This window comes from Megascapheus bottae, chromosome 26, assembly GCF_031878675.1.
Source record: "Megascapheus bottae isolate mThoBot1 chromosome 26, mThoBot2.hap1, whole genome shotgun sequence".
NCBI classification, from domain to species: Eukaryota; Metazoa; Chordata; class Mammalia; order Rodentia; family Geomyidae; genus Megascapheus; species Megascapheus bottae.
In genome coordinates, this window is record NC_143534.1 from 16,034,341 (window position 1) to 16,052,876 (window position 18,536).

At 41.9% G+C, this 18,536-nt stretch overlaps 1 protein-coding gene across 2 annotated transcripts in view; it reads right to left on the minus strand.

Moving 5' to 3' along the window:
• The window catches only part of C26H10orf67 (chromosome 26 C10orf67 homolog), a 91,659-nt gene that overhangs the window by 50,276 nt on the left and 22,847 nt on the right, over positions 1-18,536 (minus strand). Inside the window, exon 1 of one of the 2 annotated variants that reach the window (XM_090319186.1) lies at positions 1,439-1,628. The exons of the other annotated variant lie outside the window; for it this stretch is intronic. Coding sequence (XP_090175312.1) covers positions 1,439-1,551 — 113 coding nt within the window. The 5' untranslated portion in view covers positions 1,552-1,628. Of the gene's footprint in view, positions 1-1,438; positions 1,629-18,536 lie in introns of those variants that run through there. 2 annotated transcript variants of the gene reach the window in all.

Sequence of the window (18,536 nt, forward strand, 5' to 3'; positions counted from 1 at the left end):
TATTGGTTTTCCTGTTCTTGCCCCTATGATAGTGTGTAACACCAGCCACCTAACTCTCCTTGACAGTTAAATTAGACAATATGAGTTCTCAATCCTCATGTCCTCCTGAGGTCTCATCTCATTCTAAGTAAAAGCTAAACTCTACCAGGCCCTGTTGGCCCACATCTGTAATCTTAGCTACTCAGGAGGCTGAGATCTGAGAATTATAGTTCAAAGCCAGGCCAGGCAGGGAAGTTCCTGAGACTCTCATCTCCATTAACCACCAAAAAGCCAGAAATGGTGGAGTTGTGCCTCAAGTGGTAGAATGCTTGCCTTGAAGGAAAAGTTGAGGGGCAGCATCCAGGACCTGCATTCAAGCTCTACTACTGGCCTGGGAGGGGAGAGAAAGAGGAGGATAGATTGGAGATAATAGAAGAGTAAATACAATCAAGTATATTATACACATGCATAAAAATATCACAATGAAACCCTCACATTATACAACTAATATGTGCTAAGTAAAAATACGGGAACAAAAACTAGGACAAAGGGCACAAAAAGGAGTATGAGTGAGAGGAAGTATAAACAAGGAACAGAAATTAACACCTTATGATGCTGACCCACACACAGGGCTCTGTTGTGACCTGAGTGCATTGCCAGAAAACTCAAGCTAAAATGCTCATTTCCAAGGTGGTGGTATTAGGAGGTGGAACCTGTAGAGTTGGTGAGTCAGGAGACAGGGATCTTAGTGAATAGAATGAGGCCCTTATGAAAGCCATGTAGGGTTCTGAGGTAGAGGGAGCTGGGGAGAAGGCCTCCCTCCCAGAAAGGAGATACTGTCTAAGAGGAAAACCCCATCACCACCCAGTAGCCCATATCTGCCAGAAACTTGAACTTCCCAGTTTGCAGAGCAAGTTGCTAGCGTCTAGGGTGTTTTAATTGCTTGAAAATAAAGGAAGACAGGGCCCATGGTTCATGCTTGTAATCCTAACTACTCAGGAAGTTGAGATATGATTATTACAGTTTGAAGCCAGCACGGGTAGGAAAGTCCATATCTGATTAACCACCCAAAAGCTGGAAGTAGAGCTGTGACTTATGTGGGCCTTAGCCTTGAATGGGAAAAGCTCTGTAAGTTCAAGCCCCAGGACCAAAAGCAAAATCAATATCAACAATAAAATTGGGCTAGTGTGTCACTTCTGCAGGACTTTCTTCTGAAGGTCAAGATGAACTCTGGCAACATTTCCTATGATTTACACAGAGGACACCTTATACCCTCAGGGTAGCCGCCTTCAGTTGAGGCAACTGAGACACAAAGCTGTAACTTGCTCAACTCGGAAACAGAAGGGCAGGATCAGAACCAGGCCTGAGGCAGGGCTTTTAAGCCAGGGACAGTGGAACCAGTAAGAAATTATCAAGAACAGGTGGAGGTACACAGGTCGCAGAGGCTCCCGCGGGTCACCTGGGCTGGAACTGGAATTGTTCAATCGCGGCCTCTAGGACCTCGAGGATCTTGTAGCACCCCTTTGTTTCGGGCTGGTCCTCCAGGGGGATCTCCCTCACATCCTCAGCCATGCCAATCGCTAAACTGGGCACCGCTATCTGAGCTGCTCCTGGCTGGGTGAGTCCACTGCCTGAACTGCGCGTCAGTTGCCAAGGCAACTCCCGGTGAGAAACCAGCCCTGCGCAGGAATCTGGAGGCCGAGTGGGGGCGAGAGGAAGGCTGAGCTTTGGAAACACCCCCCCCCCCAGACTCCCACAGGCTGGCCTGACTCAGGGCTTCAGGACAAAGCCTGTTCTCTGCTGGCCGCCCACAGGCCTGGCTGCTGCAGAAACGTCTCCAAGCAAAGTGACACCCCTGTGACTAACCCTGCTAAGCCCTGCCATGCCTACTTGCAAGGCTGCATACCTCCGGGAGATTTACATTGCCGAATGCTTTCTTTCTGCACCAACAACCCACTTCTCCCCGGCATGTGAGACACCTCTTCTCCTCCCAAGCTTGGTAACTTGCTTTTCAAAGCATTCCAGGAAGATGAAAAGTAGTGAAAAACAGGGTAACTTAGAACATAGTCAGCCCTAGGCTCTTGCTTGGCCTGGAAAATTGCTACACCTGTCTCTTGACCTTACCTGTACCTAGTTAATAAAATGTCTCTGTAGACTAAACAAGCCTACATTCTTATTCAAAATGACAATCGGAGCGTCAGGAATTAAGTTTTAGACTATACCATCACTAAAAGTTCAGGTCACTAAACTTTTACCAATAATTAAAGTTTATTTTTAATGGTGAAATGGTTGTTTGAAATTGACAAACTTATAAGGGACTCGGAATCTGATATCAATAGGTCATTGTCATGATTTAGCACTTAAGAATTCTCCATCTTACTACTGTATTTAGGAAAACATGTTTTGTTGTTGTTGTTGTTGTTGTTGTTTTCTTCTTCTCTCCCTTATAACTACACAAAAGCAGTGCACTAGTGTCTCACACTGTAATCATAGCTGCTCCAGACGCTGAAATCTGGGGACTGAGGTTCAGAGTGGAAGGAGCCTTTCTGAGGCTCAATCCAATTAACCACCAAAAAGCTGGAATGGAGCTGTGGCTCACGTGGTAGAGAGCAAACTTTGAGCATGCCTGAAATCCTAGCTACTCAGAAAGCTGAGATCTGAGGATCGAGGTTCAAAGCCAACACAGGCCTAAAAGTCCAAGAGACTCATCTCCAATTAACCACCAGAAAACTAGAAGTGGACTGTGGCTCAAATTGGTAGAGCAATAGCATTTAGCTCAATAGCTCAAGGACAATACCCAGGCCCAGAGTTCAAGTCCCATGACCAAAAATAAATAAATAAAAAAATAAGAAATTCTTTTAATATTAGAGTTTAAAAATAGAAAAGAAAATCACTAACATTATCACTAATCTTAGATTTAAAGATAAAGACAGAAAACCCCAAATGCCAACAGACATCATAATCAAATACCCAAATAAATTTCCATGAGGAAAAAGAACTATTTTCAAAATCAAACTTGAAATTTAGTTTAGAATGTTAAGTGCTTAAGCAAAAAATATTTTTAGTTTTTTGTGGGTCATGAGGCTTGAACTTGGCCTGGGTGCTGTCCCTGAGCTCTTTAGCTCAAGGCTACCGCCCTACCTTTGAGCCAAGCCCCACTTCCCATTTTCTAGAGGTTAACTGGAGATAAGAGTCTCAGGTCCTTTTGTGCCCAGGCTGGCTTTGAACCTTGATCCTCAGAGCTCAGCCTCCTGAGTAGCTAGGATTATAGGCATGAGCCACCTCCCCAGCTGCAAAAGGTATTTTAAAAGAAATACATATGACTATATGAAGCTATTGCTGCTGTTGTATATGTGTGTTGGTCCTTGTAAAGTTTGTGGTTGTTCAGGCAGAGGAAGTTTATTTTATGTACTGAACCTGTTGGCCTACACAGGATGGATGTTTGTAGAGGGCTGTACCAGATGGAAGAGTACAGAGAGATGAGAAGGAGAGGGAGAGAAAGAGAGAGAGAAAGGGAGAAGAGAAAGACTGAATTGTGCAGACACAAGGGAGGGGGAGGAAGGAGGAAACTAATCTTGGAGACTGTTTATATAGGCGAGGGTAGGGATTAGGTGTGGCCACAGTGCATGTGTAAGTGACCTCAGAGGCTAGAAACCTCTCACTGCCCCAGATGTGCCAGTTATGTGGGCTATAGAGGCTAGGCAGGTTCTTCTAGGAAGGACCACATGTGTATGGAGGAAAAACAAAGGGGAGGAGCCATTGTTCCTTGGAGGATCTAACATTCCAGCTTTTTGATAGTTATGAAGGAGTACTGATTCTCTTCTGGTTACTCCCTGCTGGCAAGAGACATCAACATGAAGGGTAGAAGGTAGAGATGTGTCCAGTCTGGGAGAAGGCAACAGTAAGAATTCCTTGGTGGAGCTGGGTGCTGGTGGCTCACACCTGTAATCCTGAGGCTGAGATCTGAGGATCACCATTCAAAGCCAGCCTGGGCACCAAAGTCTGTGAGACTCTTTAATTGCTCACCAAAAAACCTGAAGTGGCGCTGTGGCTCAAAGTGATAGAGTTCTATCCTTGAGCTCAGAGACCCACAGTTCAAGCCTCATGACTGACCACAAAAAAAAAGAAAAAAAATAATTTCTTGGTGGTGAACACATGTGTGGATCTTTGGATTAAATCTGAAAGAAGTCTTAGGAGTCAGGGGCTGAATGATAAGAAAAGAAAAACATCAGGGGACCCACAAATGGCAGAAGGAAGGGCAGCCATCTATTTAGAAAAATCAGATGGCTTGGCCAGTTTCTGTCTTCTGCATTCCAGGTGGTCCTGGAGTTGGTGGATCATGTCCTTGATTACTTCCGACTGCTTAACACCTGGTGACTGGGTAGGAAAAAGCATCGTGGACTGGTTAAGAACAAGCAGTCAGAAGCTTAAGGTACTGGTGGGAAGTTTTAATCATTTCTTGAACTATGGAAGTCTGGACTATAGAGTATGGGAGACCCAGGTGCCAAGGCAAACTATCCTAAGTCTAAGACTCACTATAAGTTCTTGCCCATTTAGAAAAAAGACTAGTATGAAGACTAGTTGGCATTTTTGCTAGTTGGTATTTTTGCCCCATGTTAGAGGGATGGGCTGACAGATCAAGTGAGTTGTTGTTGTTGTTGTTGTTTTGCCACAAGGCCCTTTTTATTTTCTATTGAAACAACAAGCAAATCAATAGAAATAGTTCTTAAGCAAGGCTTATCAGGAACTGGTTAAGAATAGAAGTTTGACCAGTAAATATTTGTAAGAATTATTTATCCCTCTGTGGGTCTGCCAAGGATGAAATCTGTAATGATAAAACTCATTAGTAGATATGATGAGAGTATTGGAACAACAATTCATTAATTGGGAAACAGACATTAGACACATTTGTTCACACCTAAATCTGACAAGTTTCTTTGTGGCTTGAGTTTAAAACTGTGCTTTTTCTTTCTTTTTGGCCCGTGAAGCCAGGCAAGTAGTTACCAGAAAGCCTTTAAAACATTTTGGTAGAAACACATTAGCATACAAATTACCCTTTGAACACTTTCTGGAAGAGTGAGAGTCACATAAAACCCACCACATGGCCCAGATGGCAAATTTCTGGACAAGTCATGATGGTAAAGAAATTTGATGGAGCTTTATTAAGTAAGAAAGCAGACAAGCAGACAAGCAGAAAGAAAAGGGTACCCTCTAACAGACTGTGGGTACTCAAGAAGATAGGCAGAAAGAAAAAGCTAGACCCTTTTAGCTAAGGGAATTCAAGCCCAGGATGGCTAGCCTTCAAGAGGGAATCTAGAGGGATGGAGACAGCATAAAGAATATGATATGCCTTTGGCTTTTTTGCTTATTTGTTTATAAATGAGTGTTTTGACACTAAGGGAAGAGTATCACAGTAGAGCTTCTGAGTCACTGGTCAAGTCTTTTGCCTGTGAGGTACTGCATAGTTATGCTACCCCACAAAAACACACACTGAACAAAACAGCTTTGTCTGAAAGCTTATCATGGTGGATCAAGAAGTTTCAGTTGCAGATGATGTTACAGGATGACTATGTTTGAAACTATGTATCATGTAACACTTTCTTTCTTGTCATTTACCTATATTGTATCTCACAGGTGTTATGACCTATACAATTATTTATTTCAGATCATATTTGCAATATGCTTTCTAGGGCTGGCCCTATAGAAACATTTGCCAATGGAATCTAAGTGTGTGTGTGTGTGTGTGTGTGTGTGTGTGTGTGTGTGTGTGTGTGTGAATGTATCCTAAGGATTGAACTTGGGCCTGGGCACTCTCCCTGAGGTTTTGTGCTCAAGGATAGTACTTTACCAACTTGAGCCATTTCTGGCCTTTGGGTGGTTAATTAGAGGTAAGAATTTTATAGACAAGCTGGCCTGAGCACTGGCTAAAATTCCTTTCACTTTTCAAGTACTGCATCTCTGTATTTATTTCATTAGGAAATTTAGTGGACTTTTTGCTATGGTCTAACATGTTCTATCACCTTCTAATTTCCAGAATTGACTTTTATTAAAGACTGAACCTTTTTCTAGTTCTTATCTTCTCTGTAACCAATGTCACCAGAAATAATTCTAACCTCATTCCTCCTATTCCTTAAGAAATTTCACTGTAATAGGGAAGGGGGGAAAACCAAGACGGGTGGGGGGGTGGGGGGCAGGGTAATGGGTACCAAGACATGTGAAAGGGTATCAATGTATGTGAATTAATGCACCTTCTATCTGGCAAATATCATGTAACCCTTTTATTAATTACAATAAAAAATTTAAAAAAAAGAATCTTATAGACAGTTTTTACACAGGGTGGCTTTGAACCTCAAGCTTTATTTTCTCAGTATCCTGAACAGCTAAGATTTCAGAAATAAGTCACAGGTGCCAAGAAAACCCAGTTTTTAAATCACATATTCAATTCATTTCTGGCTTTTCCTAGAATGCTAAAAATATTTTTTAAATGGGATGTGTAACTTACTTTAGAACATTGAGCAAGTTATTTAACACCTCTGAGGCTCTGTTTTTCTCACAAGTAAATAATGGTAGCAAACTTCTCTGGAGAGAGAACTGGGGAGTAATTCATGAAGCAGAAAAAGTTGGGGGCCCATATAGTCCACTGCAAAAATGAATTCCAGGGCCAGGAGTTTGGCTAGTGGTAGACTGCTTGCCTAGCATGCACGAAGACCTGGGTTTGATTTCTCAGTACCACATAAATAGAAAAATCTGGAAGTGGTGTTATGGCTCAAGTTTAGAGCTCTAGCCTTGAGAAACCTCAAAGACAGTGCTCAGACTCCAAGTAAAAGCAAACAACAACAACAACAACAACAAAGAATACCAGCCATCTGTCAATGTGGCATGGTTCTTCTTCCTACATTACCACCAAAGAATATAACTTTATGGTATAAAGTTTTTGTTTATTGGTTTGTACGTTGTGGGGCTTGAACTCAGGGCTTGGGCACTGTCCCTGAGGTTTTTCACTTAAGGCTAGCATTCTTCCAGCTTGATTCACAGCATCTGGTTTTATGATGGTTAATTGGAGAGAAGAGTCTCATGGACTTTCTTGCATCTGATAACTTTGAACCGAGAGAATCAGACTCCTAAGGAGGTAGGATTACAGGTGTGAATCAGTGGTGCCCTACCTGAAATGAGTTTTGTTCTGAAGTTAGTGAAACTTAGGGAAGAACTCAAAATATGCAAAATGCTTCTCTGAAACACACATTGATATAAATAGAATGTGTAGTTATATGAAAATATCGCCTACCAATTATTAAAAGTGATAACATCAAAGATTAAGTAGCATAAGGATTTGATTAACAGTCAAGTGCTGACTCTAAACATAGTAATTTACATATCCTGGTTGAATATTATTGGTCTATCATCTAGTAAAAGCCAAGAAGTTTCAGTTTAGGTTTGTAATTTACATTCTTTGTAAAGAGTCATCATATGGAAAGTACTTATTTTTCTTTTATCACCAATGTTAATGTGTGATTATGTGGCCTGGACTCTGTTATGTAAACTTGTCCTAGGTCATGCTTCACTCAGAGCCAAGGCTCTTAAATAAAGGGTTAGGAAAGGAAGTAGTAGGGCCTTAGCCAGAGCAATTTTATGCTACTAAATCTCTGATGGAGAAACTCCTGAGACTAGATCGTTTCCACGCCTTCATTTTTGTTACACTGAAACAGCATGCCTTCTGTGAAAGTCCGTTAATGAGTGTCTGTCCGAGGACTAACACTGAAATCCAAGATGACAAATAAGCAAGGTAGGGAGTTTGGGCAGGTGCAACCTAGATGTGGAATTTAAATGCCTCTTCTTCTCTCTGCCTCTCTCTTTGCCTCCTTTCCCTTTCTTCCTCTGACTTCCTCATTCTTCCATCCTTTTTCTATTTTCTTTTTATCCCTCCATCTTGGCAGAAGAGTTCCCTTTCTTAGAATGAATCATAAGTTATTGACCTTTTACAAGTCAGGTTAGTAAAATTATGAAATGGGCCAAGAAGGATGTTACACAGAAACAAAGACAGAGACAGAAACAGAGACTGGGAGGAGGGAACCCTATCTTCAAAATATATAACCAAAACCAAGAGGAGGAAAGTATGGCTCAAGTGGTAGAACCCTTCCTAGAAAATATGAGGCGTTGAGCTCAAAGTCAGTACAGCAAACAAATAAATGGACAGACAGATAGTAGATAGATACATAAATAGATAAGATCGAAAGAAATAAAAGTGAAGCAAATGAAAGAGCTCAGCTATCTGCAGAAGTGAGTCTACCTAAAAAAAGGATGTGAAAACCCACTGCTAAGGGAAATCTGGGGAACTGCAGGATGTGTTCAGTTACCTCAACAGATTCTCCCTAGCCTATAAGATCAGAAACCTGCTGTGTGCCTGCATTGCAGCATAGAAAGCCTGGATCAGAGCAAGTTGAAATCTAGGTGGGGAGTAAGAGGCAATGTCCATACACAGCAACCTATGAGTCACCCTCTGTATAATGCATCTTTATTTTAAAGGAGAAAAAAACAATCTGTGCCAACCACAAATTACACCTTGGCCTTGAATCAGCAAAATGAAAATATTAGGAATTTTTCAAACAGAGACCCACTTGGGAGCTTCATGGCATCAGATTCCAGAGGGATCTACTCATTTGAGGAGAATATTCTCTGGCTTCTACACAACTTGGAGAAAGTGCCTACCTCTTGCTCTCCTTCCTTACCCTGACAATAACTGGCTTATGCGCTTAGCCACAGAGATTGCCAGAAAGGCTCAGTCCAAACAGCAAACATTGGCTAGTGTGAACACAGCAATTCTATATCCATGCTGTGGTGTTCTATGGTTTCAGTTATCCTTGCCAGAGAGAGCGAAGAGGGAGGGAGGAAGAGAGGGAGGAAAGGGTAAAACAGGCAGAACCATATATCTTCATAATTGTTTCTCTTTTTGAATCTCTTTTATTAACTTTAGTTAAAGCAGTTTATGAATACAATATATCTTGATCAATGTCACATCTTTCAACATTTTTGCCCATCCTTCCCCACCCACCCCTTCCTTGACTCTCTTAATTTTGTAGGACATACATTATATTCTTGACTGTATTTTCCCTTTTTTCCTCTTTATTCATCTAGCTCTTTCCCCTTAACCTCACCCCCACTCTTTTTGAGCCTGCTTCCTGATGTTTTATTTTGCTAAACTTTGATTTTTGCCTTTCCAAGGAAATATACTATTTGAGATATTCCTTGAGTCTATTATTTTTCATTCAATACACTTGTATACACTTACTTACTACTCAACGTGTTTACTTCCAAGTTTATAAGCTAACTCTAGCTTCCACATATAAGGCAAAATTATTGTAGCTGGTCTATTTTTTTTACTATTATTTATCTTTTATCTTTGATATGACTAATATATCAGTTAAGCTTTATCACAGGTATGGGTATACAGGAAAGTATAGATAGAGTTCAATATTATCTGGCTTTAAACTTTTTCTTGGAGTCTTAGATGCTCTCCCACAAAGATGAAGTCAGACTGCCACGTTCTCCTGTAGCCTGCTCTAAATGAACTGAAAAAAAAATACAGGGCTTAAACCTTGTATAGACAGTACACAACTCAAGGGCCCCCACAAATTCGGCCATGTCAGACTTCAAATGGCAGAGAGTCAGCCTCCCTCACTGTCGATCCAGCATCTGCAACATTTACTCCTGACTGGCTTTTACCTTCCAATTTTTAATTCAGAAACATAGCACCAAATGTGTACCTTTGGTAATGCTGAAGACAGCTAGGGCTGTTACACACAGGTGAATACGGTAATGTGAAAGCCAGTTTTGTTATTGCCATGATGTCAGTTCCTTACTTGGACACTCTTCCGTCACCAGAAGAGGACTTTGTGTACCATACACAGTATGCCAGGAAAGGCCAGTCCGGCGGGGTGGGGCCTGCTCACTGTTGATCCCACTGTAGAAAGGATGACCTCAAGCCTCCTGTGAACTCTCTTTAACAAGCCACCCTGTACTGATTAATATTCTAAGTGTTGTAAGTGGGTTTTGATTGTGGTTATTTTGGTTGGTTTTTATAGTGCTGGGGATAGAACCCAGGGCTCTCTGCATGCTAGGTCAAAGCTCTACCACTAAGCTATAGCCCCAGTCAGAAATCACTGGGAGTCTTAGATGGTATCCCCTATGGTTTAGGGGATTTCTGTATTTCCCAGAAGCCTACAGAAACGAACAGGCATATGATGTGAGCAATAGATGCAGAATTGAAGGGTCTCTGTAAAGTTTTTTGTTTTGTTTTGTTTTTAACACAGCAGCCTGTTTTACTCACAATTGAGGGTATGAAGTAGAATGGGCACAGTGCACAGATGGATGGAAAGTAGGGAAATAAGGTTTTCTCCCAAGGCGCTCATGATGAGATTTAAAACAAAACAAAACAAGAACAAAAAACCCAACCACCAGGGCGGGGAGTTTAGCCTAATGGTAGAGTGCTTGCCTAGCATGCATGAAGACCCAGGTTTGATTCCTGGGTACCACATACATAGAAAAAAGCCAGAAATGGTGATGAGGCTCAAGTGGTAGAGATCTAGCCTTGAGAAAGCCCAAAGACAGCGCTCAGGCCCTGAGCTCAAGCCTGGGACTGGCTTAGGAAATACTCAAAATTACTTGCCTTACAGAGGGGTGTGTGTGTGTGTGTGTGTATGTGTGTGTGTGTGTGTGTGTGTGTGTGTGTGTGTGTACATGCACATGCAGTGGTCATAGTGCTTGAACTCAGGTCTTGGTATTATATCCTGAGCTTTATGGCTTAAGGCTAGTGTTCTACCTGTTGAGCCATAGCTCCACTTCTGGCCTTTTGATGCTTAATGGGAGATGAGTCTTATAGACTTTCTCGTCTAGAATAGCTTCAAATCAAGGTGTTCACATTTCACCTCCCCACCCCCAAGTAGCTAGGATTATAGGCGTGGGCCACCAGCACTTACCTAGTTCAACATTTTTTTGGTTTGTTTAAAATAGTAAGAAGGTGTAACATTGATCAAGATGCATTGTGCTCATAAACTGATGTGTTGAATTGTAACCCTTTTATACAATTACTTAAAGATAATAAAGAAATAAAATTAAGGGCCAAGGGTTTGGCTAGTGGTAAGAGTACTTGCCTAATATGCAAAAAGACAAGTTCTATTCCTTGGTACCACATACGAAAAAGCTGGAAATGGTGTTGTGGCTCAAGTGGTAGAGCACTAGCCTTGAGAAAGCCCAAGGATATTGCTCAAGCCCTCAGTTCAAGCCCCAGGATGGGCAAAAATTAATTTGTAACTGATAGAGTATATTCCTCATGGTCTTCTCTGTGATTTCCTATTAAGAAGCCACAATCTGACAGTCTTGATGTTAAACCCTTTACAGCATATACAAAGCACACACCTAACAGAGGAGCTGGCTGTGTTGTTACTTTTTGTTTTGCTATTACCTGGGGAGAAAGTTTGAACTATGCCTGAACTGTTGCCAAGCCAAGAGGATTCCCTCATTCAGCTCATTTTGTCTTGAATAATTCATTGGCAAAATCCCTTTGGCCTGCAGCAAGCCCAGACTAGAGTTTCTTCTTATGTCTTAATGAATTATAATTGAGCCCCTCCTTTCAGGACATTTAGTACTCGATTCTAATTCCTTTTAATATTTCTTAATTCTTCAAACTCCAAAAAGCTTGATAAGGCTTGTAGGTGTTGGTTTTGTGCACATTGTCTTCTTAGACAGCTTAGTTGAGTTAATAAGCTAGGGAGATTAATATGTCCAAGGTCATGGGCTTGGCTCCCATCCTTGGTTTACAGTCACATCTCTGACCAAACTCTCTAGCACCATCTCCCATCCTTCAGATGTACTGATATAAGTATGAGCTGAACTGCAGACATGAACATAACACTGCAAGGATTTGTCTTTCAAGCAAAGCATCATCTGTCTTTAGTTTGTCCTAAGACTCAATTTCAAGGCTCTCCCTTACAAAATGAGGTTGATAAGGATTGGGGTGTGGCTCAAGTGGCAGAACACCTACCTGCCAAGCAAGAGGCCCTGCGGTCAATGCTCAGGACTGCCAAGGATGATGACTGCTATGAATAATTGTGAACACTATGTACCTAAGTGTCCAAGGAATAAACGCAAGACACATTACTTCTACCCAAGGAATAAAAACCCATGGGAAAATGCCTGCAGTTATCATAGCCACAGAATGAAAGTGAAAATAGAAAATAAAAACAGAGCTGGGTACCAGAGGTTCATGCCTGTAATTTGACCTACTGAAGATGCTGAGAGCTGAAGATTGTGGCTCAAAGTTTTCCTAGACAGAAAAGACCCAGATACTCTTATCTCGAATATTCACCAAAAAACTAGAAGAGGAGCTGGCAGGGTGCCAACCTTGTGTGAAAACATTAAGGGACAACACCAAGGCCCTGAGTTCAAGTCTACATACATCACACACACACACACACACACACACACACACACACACACACACACACACACACCCTAAAAGACGGAGGAAACATGGATTGTAGCAACATGGATTGTGAATAAACTTTGTTTTCCTTCTATATTTTGTTATTCTATTGATATTATTCATACACCAGATGTTCCAAAACTCCTCTAATACTTTCAGAGTCTACCTTTTATGTCCAGATAAAGTAGCTTACTATCCATTCCAGTATTTTTCTTGTGATTTCAAAAAGATTCTCAGCAAGATTGTAGGTGTAGCTCAGTGATAGAATGCTTACCATGTGTAAGGTTCTGGATTTGATTCCCCAGCACTGTAAAAACAAATTAATGCAAGAGTCTGGGTGTTGGTGACACACATCTGTAATCCTAAGCACTCAGGAGGCTGAAATCTCAGGATCAAGATTCAAAGCCAACCTGAGCAGGAAGAACCCATGAGACTATTATCTCCAATTAACCATAAAAAAGTTATAAGTATAGTTGTGGTTCAAAGTGGTGGAATGCTAGCCTTGAGCAGAAAAGCTAAGGGCCCTGGCTCTGATTTCAAGTCCTAGGACTCACACTAATCAATCAAATAATCAGCCAATTAATCAATCAATGATGTTAAAAATTCTCATCACACATACAGGAAGAGGAGACTATTCTTCTGTCATTTGTCCATTTGCCCATTTGCCAGGGCTGAAGTTCATTCTCCTCTTTGTCTACACACTGCATACCTCATCTACTTCAATGAGAAACCACTAGTAACTCAAGGCTCTTACCTCCCACTTACTTTGCTGACTCTGAGGGGAGAAGGGTGTTCTCACTGGTATGCAGTTGGTTTTTTCCCTTAGAGATACCTTTTGTGTGTGTGTATGGAGACTCTATCTGGCTCCCTTCTTTCCAGGCTGTCTCCCACCTCCAAGCCTTCTCCTGGTGATTCAGGGGAGCCTTTCCTGGAGAACATGGCACTATCACTGAGTTCTAAGGGTTGTGTAAGAGTTAGCCTGGTGAATAATCTTGGAAAAGTCATCCAAGGCAAAGGGTGGAGCAGGAGCAAGACCCTGCAGGCAGGAAGAGCATGATGTGTTCAAGGAATGATGCAGGTTACCCTTGCAAGTTGGTACATGGAATGCCACCACTAGTGGGAAGGAGGGCAAAAAAAAGTCAGTGTTCTGATTGCAGCTTAGAGAGTGGGGTGACCTGTGACAAGTTTGCAAACAAAGTGACTTGAAATGCTACCTCTAGTGATCAGGTGAGCCAGAGTGGGACCAAGGTCCTAAACTGACCAGTGACATGGGCTCCATCCTGCAACCTCAGGGAAGCAATGATGGAGGATTTGAAAACAAAAAAAAAAAAGAAGTCTACCTGCAAGGCTTAGGAGAACAGGGCGGGAATCAACAAGAAACCAATATGAACGCTAGGAATGGAAGGATGTACTCTAACCAGCTTAGTGCCTGGAGGGAAAGCCAGATCCTAGGCCAGAAGAGGAGAAAGTACAAGAAGTCAAATTTTACATGAACAGCAGACTTTAGGATGCACACATTTTGTGCTAATCCTGGGTCTTTATCTCCAGGCCTGGGCCCTATCCCTTAGCTTTTACATTCACATGAAACTCTACCACTTGGGCCACAGCTCCACTTCTGGCTTTTTGCTGGTTAATAGAAGATCAGAGTCTCATGGACTTTTGTTTGGGCTGATCTCAAATCACAATTCTCAGATCTCAGTCTCTTCAACAGCTAGAATTACAGGCATGAACCACGAGCACCCAACTCAACTTTTCTTTATACACCTTTGGAGCTCAGGATTTGCGAAGCAGGGCCTCACATACATCAGGCACATGTTCTGTTTATTCCAGCATTCTACATGTCACTTCCACGGGACTTGTCTTCCTCTCCGTGCAAAGTTTATGTACGGTCTTTCATCTTACATAAGGGCGACGGCATACTAACTCCTAATTAGAAAAGATTTGAAACTGATAGCTAAAAAGTTGCAAGGTTGATTCTGGGTGAGCTCAATGGTGTTGGATTTGAGGAGGGCTGTCAGTGTCCTAATTGATAAGAGTTTCCCTCTGTGCATGAACTGTCCGTGCAGATGTCATGTTCTGCGGTGTTGCACACATGCTTTCCCTTTTCTGCTCTGGGGGAGAGCATGCCTATGGGACAAACCCTCAATAAAAACCTCAAACACCTCTCTAATAAGAGAATCTGGCACTGCTAAGTGAAATTTTATTGTGTTGTCATCATTAGTTGCTGGAGGCATGACAGGCCTCCTGGGAACTTCTAAGAGAGCCCTTGGAAGTCCGTGTCCAGATGTAACTCCCCATCTTTTTCCTTTACGGACTTGCTTTTTCATCCTTTTGCACTCATGAATTATTGCCAAGAATAGGATTATTTGCTAATGCTCCTGAGTCCTTCTACTATACTATGGGATTCTAGAGATTGTATTGAGATCTTCTCTTCCTCTCCAAAGACACTCATTTATCTAGTTCACTCCAAATATGCTTTGGGCTTGCCTACTCCGGTATTGTTACTCATCCTCCTGCCTGAATGACCTCTAGCTTTCTCATGTTTACAGACTCCTTTTTAATTTTTTATACAAAGTCTTTATTTAGCCTTCCCTTATCCACCAAATGCCAGTGGCTCATGTCTGTAGTCTTAGCTACTCAAAAGGCTAAGATCTGAGGATTGCTGTTCAAAGCTAGCCCAAAAAGTCCACAAGACTCTACCTCTAATTAACCACAAAAGCTGTGGCTCAAGTAATAGAGCCACAGCTTTGAGCAAAGGAGCTCAAGGATCTGAGTGCTGGTGGCTCGCGCTTGTAATCTTAGCTACCCAGGATGCTGAGATCTAAAGGTTGAGGTTCAAAGTCAGATTGGTTCAGGAATGTCCGTGAGACTCTTATCTCCTAAAAAACCAGAAGTGGAGTTGTGACTTGAAGAGGTAGAGCACTAGCCTTGAGCAAGAGGGCTGAGGGTCAGCACCCAGGCTCTGAGTTCAAGCCCTACGACTAACAACAACAGCAACAAAGAGAGTACAAGGACAGCAGTTCAAGCCTGAATAATTGCACCAAAAAAAACCCCTCAAAACAAAACAAAACAACAATCCCAAAGAGAGAGAGAGGGAGGGAGGGAGGAGAGAGAGAGAGAGAGGGAGAGAGAGAGAGAGAGAGAGAGAGAGAGAGAGAGAGGGAGAGAGAGGAGAGAGAGAGAGAGATGAGAGAGAGAGAGAGAGAGAGAGAGAGAGAGAGAGAGAGAGAGAGAGAGCGCGAGAAGAGAGAGAGAGAGAGAGATCGATCCAGACTGTGAGGAAACTTCCTGTTCCAAGCATCTTCTTTGGAGACGTTCCATATATTTGGCATGTTGCACGCATTCTTGATACTTATTTTTTCTTCTTTTTTTGATACTTATTTTAATTCAAATATTTATTACTTGCATTTTTGGTTCAAGTGTTAAGTCTTCCAGGATGGAAGCAATATTTGGCCTCTAACTTCTCCATGCAGGACCTGGAGATACTTAGAAGCCCTCTGTGGCTTCAGATGCTATCTAGGCTGTCCTATGTCACCAATTCAAACACTTCACTGTCTAGCTGGGAAAAGTGCAGTGTCCCTCTAATCACAACTTCACAGGAGACAGAGGCAGGAGGATTTCAAGTTCAAGATTATTATCTTTGGCTGCATGCTTTAATAGAGAATGCAGGAAGTCACAACCCATGGGAAATGAGAATCTAGCCTGTCTCTGTTCTACCACTCCTCTCCTGCTGGCCTTCAGTTGACCAAGCCCAAGAACCAGTCCAGCCAGAAAGGAAGGAACCTGGTTTAAGCTGTGCAGAAAAATCAGCCCTTGGAACAAGACCTGGGTGGAGAAGAATGCAGATTTGTTTTAGAAAACAGAGAGTATCCAGCACAAGCCTTTAGAAGTAACTAGGTCTCATTTAATTCATTTGCACAGCTATTACAAACCTTCTTTTCTTACTTCTCTGACCTCCCTCCTTAATCTTTTATTCTTATCCCATAACCTAACATCCTACTTCACAAAGAAAATAAAATCATCAGAAAGAAATCCCTTCATTTTCCCACCACCCAACCTTCAAGCTCACTGTAAGTTTTATTTTTTTATTTTATTTTATTTTTTTATTGTAATTAGTAAAAGGGTTACATGATATTTGCCAGATAGAAGGTGCATTAATTCACATACATTGGTGAATGTCTTGGTACCCATTACCCTCCCCCCCACACTCCACACCCGTCTTGGTTTTCCCCCTTCCCTATCAAATTTCAAATAACCAACTACAAATAAATTCAATATATCAGATAACAAAGTGAGATACTATAACAATATGAGATAACCAAGGGACAGCAAAGGAGATGAGAGACAACATAGTACATTAAGGACAACAATCATTCGTTATATGGCTTTTGTTTCAATATCCTGGAGGTCCTTTCAATTAGCTTCACATTATATGACCTTTTGTATCAAGATTTTGCTCTATTGCAGATCTCTGCTAGTAGAGCCCAAGGTTTCTACTGATTATGACGAATGAGGGAAACCATTGAGGCTAAGTTCCTTTGAGTCTGGCTTACTTCACTTAATATGATTTTTTTCTAAGTCTTTCCATTTCCTAACAAATGGGGCGATGTCATTCTTTCTGACAGCAGCATAGAATTCCATTGTGTACAAATACCACAACTTGTTGATCCACTCATCAACTGAGGGACATCTGGGTTGGTTCCATATCTTTGCTATGGTGAATAGTGCTGCAATGAACATTGTTGTGCTAGTGGATCACTGTAAGTTTTATAATTAAGTTTATGAATAAAGACACATTGTTATGGTCTAAGCAGAATGGGTGTTTTGTTTTTCTTTGAGATATAAGCCCAACCTCAGAGCTGAGGCATGGCTCTGCTCTATGTTAAGGCTTAGATTCCCTCTGTGTGACATTCCCTTGTATGTGGTCTCCTCCTTGTCTTAATGGTTGTTATAGCTCCAGCCAGAGGTAAAAGGGAAGAAATGCAAGAGGGGGTAGTAAGTAGCTGTCTTTCAGGAAGCTCCCATAAGTTGGCATACATCATCTCTACTTTTCCTTCATTAATAGGTTTAAAGCTAATGACTATCCCTACCTACTAGACATAACTGTTGTGTAGTCTGAGTGACTGAGCTCCCAGTGAGAAATGCCAGGTCCCAATGTTATAGAAAAACTGAAAAGTAGATGGGGCAAGGAGCCAGGTAACGTCCCTGGATGCATCATCTGCCTCTGTCAACTACTTGCCTCTCAGCTCTGTCTTACCTTTGAGCATGCTCACATCGATTTCTTCTAAGTCAAGCGATACCGTTCAGTTATCATTTTACTTCACATATTTAGAAGTACTCTTGGTTACACCTCTGCTGTAGCTTCTGTTAATTTGTCTCTTAAATGTCTCCCCAAGGCTCATACTCTGTCAGAAGGTGATGGGCCTTCAGGAGCAAGGGGGAAGGGGAAAGGAGGGGGTGGCTAGTGGAAAGAAGTGACATGGTTGGGGGTATGGCCTTGAAAGGGAGATTAAAACCCTGAATCCTTCCTTCCTCTCGATTTTCTACCTTTGCTTCCACCATGAGATGAGCAGCCCTTTTCCACTATATGTTCCCACTTTGAGGCCCTGCCTCCTCACAGGCCCCAAAGCAGTGGTGCCCAACTGACTATGGAGAGAAGTCTCTGAAACCACAAGCCAAATAAACTTCTCCTCATTTTAAATTGTTTAATCTCAGGTGTTTTGTTGCAGTGACAAAAGGCTGAATAACAAGCACAACTTCCATTACACCATCCTTTTTTGTCTTTGTTTGTTTTGGGACTACTGGGGTTTGAACTAAGAGTCTTGGCAGTATTAACTTGCTTGTTCCATTGGTACTTTACCACTTGAGCTATGCTTCCAGCCCAGCTTTGTGAAGGTTATTTTAGAAATTGAATGAGGCAAACTTTTCTGCCCAGGCAGGGTTCCAATTGCATTCTTCCAAATCTTCTGAATAGCTAGGATTGTGGCATGAGCCCCTGGGTTTGTTTTTTGTTTTTTGAAACAGGGCCTTATTATGTGACCTAGGTTAGTTTCAAACTTATGATCCTCCTGCTTCAGTC